This window comes from Chaetodon trifascialis, chromosome 17 (assembly GCF_039877785.1).
Source record: "Chaetodon trifascialis isolate fChaTrf1 chromosome 17, fChaTrf1.hap1, whole genome shotgun sequence".
NCBI classification, from domain to species: domain Eukaryota; kingdom Metazoa; phylum Chordata; class Actinopteri; order Chaetodontiformes; family Chaetodontidae; genus Chaetodon; species Chaetodon trifascialis.
In genome coordinates this window covers 24,507,838-24,519,609 of record NC_092072.1, presented here as the reverse complement: position 1 = coordinate 24,519,609, position 11,772 = coordinate 24,507,838, and the positions used below count along the sequence as shown (strand labels likewise).

Sequence of the window (11,772 nt, the reverse complement as noted above, 5' to 3'; positions counted from 1 at the left end):
TAAGTCTGTTTATTCAGCAACCGTTTTATATTTTATTTGTCTACGCGCTTGACTGCTCTGCTAGCTACACCAGCTTAGCCACACCCGCTGAGAAACCAACTCTGATTATTGGCAGCTCCATTTTGAGAAACGTGAAGTTAGCGACACCAGCGACCATGGTCAAATGCCTGCTGGGGGCCAGAGCGGGTAACATCTAATCAAATTTGAAACTGCTGGCTAAGGATAAGCGTAAATACAGTAAGACTGTTCTTCACGTCGGTGGTAATGACACCCGGTTATGCCAATTGGAGGCCACTAAAATTAATGTGGAATCGGTGTGTACATATGCAGAAATGATGTTGGACTCCGTAGTTTTCTCTGGACCCCTGCCAAATCTGACCAGTGAAGTTTAGCCGCATGTCATCATTCAGTCGCCTGCCATCATTCAGTCGCCTGCTTTCGAGGTGGTGTCCAGCAAACGGTGTGGGCTTCATTGATAATTGGCAGACTTTCTGGGGAAGACCTGGTCTGATTAGGAGAGACGGCATCCATCCCACTTTGGAGGGAGCAGCCCTCATCTCTAGAAATCTGACCGATTTTATTTATGAACCTAACCCCTGACAACTCAGAGTTGAGACCGGGAGGCAGAGCTGCAGTCCTACATGCTTCTCTGCGCCTCCATCTGAGCAGTTACCCACCCAACACTCTATAGAGACTGTGTCTGCCCCCCAACCACATAAACTAAGTAATCCAAAAGTACAGAGAAGAAGAGTTAAACATAAAAATCTAATTAAAATTAAAACAACCACTGTAATAGTACAACAAGATAGGAAAATTAAATGTGGACTCCTTAATATCAGATCTCTGTCCTCTAAAGCTGTTTTAGTAAATGAGTTAATATCAGACCATAATATTGATTTATTTTGTCTGACTGAAACCTGGCTGTGTCCTGAAGAGTATATGAGCCTAAATGAAGCTACTCCTCCGAGCCATATTAATACTCACATTCCTCGATGCAGCAGCAGAGGAGGTGGAGTTGCAGCCATTTTTGACTCAAGCCTTTTAATCAACCCTAAACCTAAACTCGACTATAACTCATTTGAAAGCCTTGTTCTCACTCTTTCGCATGAAAGTATACCGCTCTTCTGGTCCTTACTCCGAATTTATCGAGTTCTCTGATTTTCTATCAGGTTTAGTCCTTAAAGCAGATAAAGTAATTATTGTAGGTGACTTTAATGTACATGTCGATGTTGATAATGACAGCCTTAGCAGTGCGTTTATCTCAGTCTTAGACTCAGTTGGCCTCCATCAGAATGTACATGAACCAACTCACTGTTTTAACCACACCCTCGACCTTGTTCTGACGTATGGCATTGAAATCGACTGTGAATGTGACTCCTCACAGAATCCTCTTTTATCGGACCATCATTTAATAAGTTTTGAATTCATATTACCAGACTACCAGCCAGTAGGCAAAATTTCTTATACCAGACTCCTGTCTGATAGTGCTGTAGCTAAATTTGAGGATATGATCCCATCAGCATTTAATTCAATGCCATGTCTCAATGCAACAGAGGATTCCTATGCTAACCTTAGTCCCTCCCAGATTGACTACCTGGTTGATCGTGCTACAAGTTCATTGCGTATGACACTTGACTCTGTTTCTCCCCTAAAAAAGAAGATAATTAAACAGAGGAGGTTAGCTCCATGGTGTACTCCTCAAACCTGCAAATTAAAGCAAACTTCATGGAAAATAGAAAGGAAATGGCGTTCTACCAATCTGGAAGAATTTCGGTCCGCCTGGCAAGACAATCTTAAAATATACAGGAAAACCATCCGCAGTGCCAGGGCAGCCTATTAATCTGCACTAATAGAGGAAAATAAGAACAATCCCAGGTTTCTCTTCAGCACTGTAGCCAGGCTGACAGAGAGCCATAATTCTGTTGAACCATGTATTCCTTTAGCTCTGAACAGTAATGACTTCATGAGCTTCTTTAATGATAAAATTCTAACTATTAGAGACAGAATTCATCAGCTCTTGCCGTCAACAGGCACTGTTTTGTTTTCAAACAGAAACGGTAGAAACTGTTACCTTCACCAACTAATTTCAATTATTTCATCATCAAAATCATCAACCTGTATTTTAGATCCCATACCGACTAAGCTGTTTAAAGAAGTATTACCTTTAATTGACTCTTCAGTATTAGACATGATCAATCTGTCTTTATCAATAGGCTACGTACCACAGTCCTTTAAAGCAGCTGTGATAAAAACCGCTACTTAAAAAGCCTACTCTAGACCCAGGGGTTTTAGCCAACTATAGACCGATATCCAACCTTCCCTTTCTCTTAGAAACTCTTGAGAAAGCAGTTGCTAATCAGCTGTGCAACTTTCTACACAAAAATAGTTTATTTGAGGATTTCCAGTCAGGATTTAGAGTGCATCATAGCACAGAGACAGCACTGGTTAAAGTTACAAATGACCTTCTAATTGCATCTGATAAAGGACTTGTCTCCGTACTAGTCTTATTGGATCTTAGTGTTGCATTTGACACCACTGACCATGGTATCCTACTGCAGACACTGGAACACTTCTTTGGCATTAAGGGAACTGCACTAAGCTGGTTTAAATCCAACTTGTCAGATCGCTCTCAGTTTGTACACATTAATGACGACTCCTCTGTGCTCGCTAAAGTCAGCTATGGAGTTCCGCAGGGTTCTGTGCTTGGATCAGTTCTATTCACCTTATATATGCCTCCTTTAGGTAAGATTATCAGGAAGCATTCAATAAATTTTCATTGCTATGCAGATGACACCCAGCTATATTTATCAATGAAGCCAGAAGAAACCAGTCAGTTAACTAGACTACAAGCATGTCTTCAGGACATAAAGACCTGGATGACCTGCAATTTTCTGATGCTAAACTCGGACAAAACTGAAGTTATAGTAGTAGGCCCTAAACATCTTAGAAAGACACTTTCTGATGACATAGCAGTTATGGATGGCATTGCGCTGGCCTCCAGCACCACTGTAAAGAATCTTGGAGTTATCTTTAACCAGGACATGTCCTTTCACTCCCATGTAAAACAAATTTCAAGGACTGCCTTTTTTCACCTATGTAATATTGCAAAAATCAGGCATATTTTGTCTCAAAATGATGCAGAAAAACTAGTCCATGCATTCATAACTTCCAGGCTGGATTATTGCAATTGCTTACTATCAGGTTGCCCAAATTTGTTGCTGAATATTCTCCAGTTGCTCCAGAACGCTGCAGCACGTGTTCTGACAAAAACCAGGAAGAGAGATCATATTTCTCCAATTATATTATATTATAATTATATTTATCCATAATTCTCTATTAGCCACTCTGCACTGGCTCCCTGTAAAGTTTAGAATAGAATTTAAAATTCTCCTCCTTACTTACAAAGCCATAAATGGCCAGGCACCTTCTTATCTTAAAGAGCTCATAGTACCTTATTACCCCACTCGAACACTGCGTTCCCAGAATGCAGGCCTACTTTTGGTTCCTAAAGTCTCCAAATCAGAACAGGAGCCAGAGCATTTAGCTATCAAGCTCCTCTCCTCTGGAACCATCTTCCAGTCTTTGTCCCCGCGGCAGACACTTTAAGAAACGTACTTTATTGATCACATCACACAGTGAGTTAATTAGTTAAGAGCAGGCTTAAAACTTTCCTTTTTGATAAAGCTTTTAGTTAGGGCTGGCTCAGGCTTGTCCTGGACCAGCCCCTAGTTATGCTGCTATAGGATTATCTTTATCAATCTATATTTTTAAAGATTGAAGAAGAAGAAGATTAGACTGTCGGGGGACCTCCAAACATACACCGAGCTCCTCTGTCTTTCTTTCCCTCTCCATCTGCCTGCTTTCATGTCCTACCACGATGTATTACTGACTTAGCTCCTTCCCCGGAGTCTCTGTGCTTTGTCGTTTCGCAGGCTCCCATGGACAGTGACTGAATCTGGATTGTGGATTACAGCTGCGTCTCCTGCCGTGGCCCTGCCTGACATCCACTGCAATTGCTACTACTGTTATTACATCCACTGTCACTGTTACTCTGTCTGTCTGTCTGTCTGTCCGTCCCTCTCTTTCTCTCTCTCTCTCTGACTGCATTTCTGTCTGTCTCTCTCTCTCTGTCTCACTCTCTCTCTCTTGCTCTCCCTCTCTGTAATTCACTTTTTCACTGCTTTTTAGCAACACAACAAAGACCAACATACATAACATAACATGACCAACAGGAATACAAGCCATGTCAAGAACATAACATAACATAGGAAACAATCAACAAATTTAAAAAAAAAAAAGGGGGGGGGGGGGGGGGGGCCTACATAGACATAGACATACAAAACGTTTCATACAATATATTCACAAACATTGGGTTAACACCTCTAGCATCTTTCCTGTCTCTCCCACACTCACAATCACCTCCCCACAGTGTATCATACTTTTGTCACATTTAAGACACAGCTCCCATCCACAAAGACAGTTCATCAGTTCATGTAGGGACCCCACAGTGTTATGAATATCTCCTCTTTGTTGTTCAGTCTATAAATCAGTTGTTCATAACTGGCTATTTTATTAATTTCTTCCGGTCATTCACTAAATTGTAAGGTATTTTTTGATTTCCAGTGTCTTAGAGCAATCCTGCATCCTGTAGTAAGGGCTAATCTACACCACAGTGTTTGCTGGCATGATAACCCTACATCCTCTGTCACTATGCCCAGAATACATAGGGCAGGGCTCTGACATAGCTCTATGCTAAATATCTTGTTAATAAATAATATTATATTTTTCCATAGCCTTTTCACATTCATATAACATGTGTAAGAGTGTTCCCCTACTCTTCTCCTCTCTCAGCACAGCTCAGATTCACAGAGCTTTAATCTCGCCATTTTACAGGGAGTCCAATACAGTCTGTGTATTATTTTATATGTAATGAGATGGGTCTGTATTTCTCTAGATGTCTTATACTAGGACCTGGTTATTTCCTCCCATTGTTCCCCAGGTATCTCACACTGTAGTTCTTCGTCCCATGCTCTCTTGAGATCCCTGAGTATTGGTGGGTGAGATTGTCTCATAAGGCTATAGAATTTTGATGCACCCCCCCAGCCCCTTGGTTGCCCTGTACTAGTTTTTGTAACTCTGAGGTAATAGTGAAGATTTTCGTTCTGCAGACAGTATAAAGCTCCTTGATTGTAAATATTTCCAAAAGTCTTGTTTAGGGATACTGTATTTCGATATAATTTGTGTAAAAGACATAAGATCGTCTCCCTCAAAAACATCTCCAATATAGAAAATCCGAGCTTCAACCCATGATTTCCAATAAAGAGCTTTTTTGCCCACTTTCAGTAGTTTGTTATGCCATAAGGATGACTTTTTAGTAAAGAAAGGGTTTGAGCCAATAAGACAGTGTGATGCTTGCCAGGTTTCTCTTGAAAACAGCAACAACGGATTCTTAGATGGGATTTCTCCCCCAGTTTGTGAAATAAAAGCCTGTAATGGGATTGGTTCTGTAAGTTCCTTTTCGATCAAGACCCAGCCTGGAACTTGGTCCTCTGTGATATATATTTTGGCCAGCTGATTAAGAGAAAATGCATATTGATACCAGTCCACTCTTGGCAAGTTGAGGCCTCCATCTTCCTTTGCAGCACACATTTTAATTCTGTTTAAGCGAGGTCTTTTACCTCCCCATAAAAAGGTATTTACCGCTCTATTAAATCTTTTAAGCAGCGAAAGAGGGAAGCTCATAGGTAGCAGGTATATGATATAGTTAATTTGTGGGACAATCATCATTTTAAGAATATTTATTTTCCCCAGCAGAGACAGCCCTAATGTTACACCGGTCACTATAGACTGGACCCCGACGCAGACAAAAGGGGTTTGCAAAAAGGTAACAAAGTTTATTAATTCAACAGAAACAAAAAACAAAGACTTTAGAGCAGGCCGGCTCTCTGACAGCACGATGAGGCAACCAAGGTACTGTGGAAAAACAAGAAAGAAAAAAACCAAGTTAACAAAGTAACAAAGGAAATCTCTTACGTGCAGCGAAAGAGAAAGTCTCGAGGAATAATCTCACAAAACAGCTAGGAAGCTCTACCGAACGTGTCGGAATAATCTGGCACTGGAGTAGTGAAAATGCCGGGTTTTTATGGAGGAGATGATGAATGAATGGGAGTCAGGTGTGCCTCATCAACTGCCAGAGAGCCAGGACCAGCCACGCCCCCTTGCCACACACATGCACTGTAGAGAGGGGAGAAACAGAAAGAGGGAGGGAGAACAACAAAAAACAACAAACTAGAACCCAAAACACAACAGAACCTAACACCTAATTTGCCCCAGTTTTGTAAAGTGCTCTCGATTTTCAAAAGTAAGGGAAGAATATTTTCTGTCATTATATCCTGGTGTAAGCTTTATCCCCAAATACACTAGACCCGAGGGAAGTCGTTTAAACTGCCAATTTTGTCTTATACTGGGTGGGCATATTCTGGACAGGGGCATTGCTTCTGATTTCCCCCAGTTTATCTTGTAACCTGAGATATGAGAAAATGTATCAATCAAAAAGAGAATCTGAGGGACAGCTATTTCTGGATTTGTGGACAGTAACAAAATATCATCTGCATACAAAAGTAATTTATGTTCCATCCTTCCAGCTTGAATACCTTTAATATTTGTGCTGTCTCTAATGGCAGCTGCTAAGGGTTCCAAGGCCAGCGCAAAGAGCAAGGGGCTCAGGGGGCAGCCTTGCCTTGTGACCCGGTAAAGGGTGAAATGTGGTGACACATTTCCATTTGTTAACACTGAGGCCTTGGGATTACAATATAAAAGTTTAATCCATTTTATAAATGAGGTGCCTAATCCGAATCTGGATAGAGTCCTGAACAAATATCCCCACTCTACTCTATCAAACGCTTTCTCAGCGTCCAGAGAGAAAGCGACCACAGATTCAGGACTATTTCTTACTTGCCAAATTAAATGAAGTAACCTGCGAACATTGCCTCAGTGCCAATATCTTGGCTAATATTTTAGCATCTACATTTATTAGGGATACCGGGCGATAGCTTCCACATTTCTGTGCATCCTTGCCTTTTTTATGTATCAGGGTAATTACTGCTGATTACATGCTTTCCGGCATAGTGCCCTTTCCAATTGCATCCATGAATACTGCCAATAACCTTGGTGCTATTAAGTCCACAAATTCTTTATAAAAATCTGCTGGTAACCCATCATCACCGGGGGATTTCCCAGAACTCATTTTTTTTATAGCTTGTCGAACCTCCTCCAAAGTTATATCCCCCCCCTATTTCTTTTTTGTTTTTCTTCAGAGAGGGCTGGTAGGTTTACCTGAGATAAGAATTTATCTATATCCTCCTGGTCAGTTGAGCCTTGTGATGAGTATATTTTTTGGTAAAATACCCTATATGCTTCATTGATCTCCCCCCTGTCTGTCACCAATGTCCCTTTTTCATTTTCAACAGAGGTTATTAAAGTGCGATTATACTGTTGTTTAACTCTCTGTGCAAGAAACCTCCTGGCTGCTTCACCTTGCTCGTAGTATTTTTGTCTACACTGAAACAGTGCATACTCTGCCTTCTTTTGTAGGATAGAGTTCAGTTCCAGCTTCATTTTGTTTAGCCTTGTAAACACTACTGAATCTAATTGGGAGGTATATATTTTTTCAAGGTCTTTAATTTCAATTCAATTCAATTCAATTCAATTCAATTCAATTCAATTCAGTTCAATTCAATTCAATTCAATTCAATTCAATTCAATGTCTCAGGACACTTTCCATATAGAGCTGGTACAGACCAAGCTCTGCAGAAAACCAACAATTCCCCCATGAGCAAGCACTTGGCAACAGTGGCGAGGAAAAACTTCCTTTTAACAGGCAGAAACCTTGGGCAGAACCAGACTCTGGGTGGGCGGCCATCTGCCTCGACCGGTTGGGTGAGAGAGGGAGAGCAAGAGAGGGAGAGTGAGACAGACAGACAGACAGACAGACAGACAGACAGACAGACAGACAGACAGACAGACAGAAATGCAGTCAGAGAGAGAGAGAGAGAGAGAGAGAGAGAGAGAGAGAGAGAGAGAGACAGAGAGACAGAAATGCAATCACAGTAACAGTGACAGTGGATGTAATAATAGCAGTAGCAGTTGCAGTAGATGTCAGGCAGGGCCAAGGCAGGAGACGCAGCTGCAATCCACAATCCAGATTCAGCCACTGTGGAACCTGCAAGACGACAAAGCACAGAGACTCCAGGGAAGGAGCTAAGTTAGTAACATGCCGTGGTAGGACATGAAAGCGTGCAGATGGAGAGGGACAGAAGGACAGAGGAGCTCGGTGTATCTTTGGAGGTCCCCCGACAGTCTAATCCTATAGCAGCATAACTAGGGGCTGGTCCAGGACAAGCCTGAGCCAGCCCTAACTATAAGCCTTATCAAAAAGGAAAGTTTTAAGCCTACTCTTAAATGTAGAGACAGTGTCCGCCTCCCGGACAAAGAGTGGAAGATGGTTCCACAGGAGAGGAACTTGATAGCTAAATGCTCTGACTCCTGTTCTGCTTTTTGAGACTTTAGGAACCATAAGTAGACCTGCATTCTGGGAACGCAGTGTTCGAGTGGGGCAGTAAGGTACTATGAGCTCTTTAAGATAAGAAGGTGCCTGGCCATTTATGGCTTTGTAAGTAAGGAGGAGAATTTTAAACTCTATTCTAAACTTTACAGGGAGCCAGTGCAGAGTGGCTAGTATTGCAGAAATATGATCTCTCTTCCTGGTTTTTGTCAGAACACGTGCTGCAGCGTTCTGGAGCAACTGAAGAATATTCAGCAACGAATTTTGGAAGCCTGATAGTAAAGAATTGCAATAATCCAGCCTGGAAGTTACGAATGCATGGACTAGTTTTTCTGCATCATTTTGAGACAAAATATGCCTGATTTTTGCGATATTACGTAGGTGAAAAAAGGCAGTTCTTGAAATTTGTTTTACATGGGAGTGAAAGGACACGTCTTGGTCAAAGATAACTCCCAAATTCTTTACAGTGGTGCTGGAGGCCAGTGCAAAGCCATCCATAACTGCTATGTCATCAGAAAGTGACTTTCTAAGATGTTTAGGGCCTACTACTATATTTTCAGTTTTGTCTGAGTTTAGCATCAAAAAATTGCAGGTCATCCAGGTCTTTATGTCATGAAGACATGCTTGTAGTCTAGTTAACTGACTGGTTTCTTCTGGCTTCATTGATAAATATAGCTGGGTATCATCTGCATAGCAATGAAAATTTATTGAGTGCTTCCTGATAATCTTACCTAAAGGAAGCATATATAAGGTGAATAGAATTGGTCCAAGCACAGAACCCCGCGGAACTCCATAGCTGACTTTAGTGAGCACAGAGGAGTTGTCATTATCACGTACTAACTGAGAGCGATCTGACAAGTAGGATTTAAACTAGCTTAGCGCAGTTCCCTTAATGCCAATGAAGTGTTCCAGTGTCTGCAATAGGATGCCATGGTCAATGGTGTCAAATGCAGCACTAAGATCCAATAAGACTAGTCCAGAGACAAATCCTTTATCAGATGCAATTAGAAGGTCATTTGTAACTTTAACCAGTGCTGTCTCTGTGCTATGATATACTCTAAATCCTGACTGGAAATTCTCAAATAAACTATTATTGTTTAGAAAGTCGCACAGCTGATTGGCAACTGCTTTCTAAAGAGTTTTTGAGAGAAAGGGAAGGTTGGATATCGGTCTATAGTTGGCTAAAACCCCTGGATCAAGAGTAGGCTTTTTCAGTAGCGGTTTTATCACAGCTACTTTAAAGGACTGTGGTACGTAGCCTGTTGATAAAGACAGATTGATCATGTCTAATACTGAAGAGTCAATTAGAGGTAATACTTCTTTAAACAGCTTAGTCGGGATTGGATCTAAAATACAGGTTGATGATTTTGATGATGAAATTATTGAAATTAGTTGGTGAAGGTCGACAGGAGTAAAATAGTCTAAAACTGCGACAGACTGAGTAACAGTTTCTACAGTTTCTGTGTTTGAAGACAAAACAGTACCTGTTGGCGGCAGGAGCCGATGAATTCTGTCTCTAATAGTTAGAATTTTATCATTAAAGAAGCTCATGAAGTCATTACTGTTCAGAGCTAAAGGAATACATGGTTCAACAGAATTATGGCGCTCTGTCAGCCTGGCTACAGTGCTGAAGAGAAACCTGGGATTGTTCTTATTTTCCTCTATTAGTGCAGAGTAATAGGCTGCCCTGGCACTGCGGAGGGCTTTCCTGTATATTTTAAGACTGTCTTGCCAGGCGGCCCGAAATTCTTCCAAATTGGTAGAACGCCATTTCCTTTCTATTTTCCATGAATTTTGCTTTAATTTGCGGGTTTGAGGAGTATACCATGGAGCTAACCTCCTCTGTTTAATTATCTTCTTTTTTAGGGGAGCAAAAGAGTCAAGTGTCACACGCAATGAACCTGTAGCATGATCAATCAGGTAGTCTGGGAGGGACTAACGTTAGCATAGGAATCCTTTGTTGTATTGAAAAATAGCATTGAATTAAATACTGATGGGATCATATCCTTAAATTTAGCTACAGCACTATCAGACAGGAGTCTGGTATAAGAATTTTTGCCTACTGGATGGTAGTCTGGTAATATGAATTCAAAAGTTATTAAATGATGGTCCGATAAAAGAGGATTCTGTGAGGAGACTATTAAGTCTTCGATTTCAATGCCATATATCAGAACAAGTTTGAGGGTGTGGTTAAAACAGTGAGTCGGTTCATGTACATTCTGATGGAAGCCAACTGAGTCTAATACTGAGATAAACGCACTGCTAAGGCTGTCATTATTAACATCGACATGTACATTAAAGTCACCTGCAATAATTACTTTATCTGCTTTAAGGACTAAGCCTGATAGAAACTCAGAGAACTCAGCTATAAATTCGGAGTAAGGACCAGGAGAGCGGTATACTATAACAAATAAAACTGGCTGCACTGTTTTCCATTTTTCATGAGAAAGAGTGAGAACAAGGTTTTCAAATGAGTTATAGTCGAGTTTAGGTTTAGGGTTGATCAAAAGGCTTGAGTCAAAAATGGCTGCAACTCCACCTCCTCTGCCGCTGCCTCAAGGAATGTGAGTATTAATATGGCTTGGAGGAGTAGCTTCATTTAGGTTCACATACTCTTCAGGACACAGCCAGGTTTCAGTCAGACAAAATAAATCAATATTTTGGTCTGATATTAACTCATTTACTAGAACAGCTTTAGAGGACAGAGATCTGATGTTAAGGAATCCACATTTAATTCTCCTATCTTGTTGTACTATTGCAGAGGTTGTTTTAATTTTAATTAGATTCTTATGTTTAACTCCTCTTCTCTGTACTTTTGGTTTACTTAGTTTACGTGGTCGGGGGGCAGACACAGTCTCTATGGAGTGTTGGGTGGATAACTGCTCAGATGGAGGCGCAGAGAAGCGTGTAGGACTGCAGCTCTGCCTCCTGGTCTCAACTCTGAGTTGTCAGGGGTTAGGTTCATAAATAAAATCGGTCAGATTTCTAGAGATGAGAGCTGCTCCCTCCAAAGTGGGATGGATGCCGTCTCTCCTAATCGGGACCAGGTCTTCCCCAGAAAGTCTGCCAATTATCAATGAAGCCCACACCGTTTGCTGGACACCACCTTGAAAGCAAGCGACTGAATGATGACATGCGGCGAAACATATCATCACTGGTCAGATTTGGCAGGGGTCCAGAGAAAACTATGGAGTCCAACATCGTTTTAG

The 11,772-nt window shown here is 41.3% G+C and overlaps 1 protein-coding gene and 1 pseudogene across 1 annotated transcript; one reads left to right on the top strand and one right to left on the bottom strand.

The window, feature by feature from the left end:
• Positions 1-2,726: 2,726 nt before the first annotated feature.
• LOC139345485 (uncharacterized) lies at positions 2,727-3,953 on the top strand (annotated as a pseudogene).
• Positions 3,954-8,413: 4,460 nt separating this feature from the next.
• LOC139345634 (uncharacterized) lies at positions 8,414-9,310 on the bottom strand (the record flags this gene model as incomplete). The annotated part of the gene is made up of 1 exon (XM_070984378.1): positions 8,414-9,310. A coding segment is annotated over one exon (897 nt), but the record flags the coding sequence as incomplete, so codon positions are not given.
• Between the last annotated feature and the right edge of the window lie 2,462 nt (positions 9,311-11,772).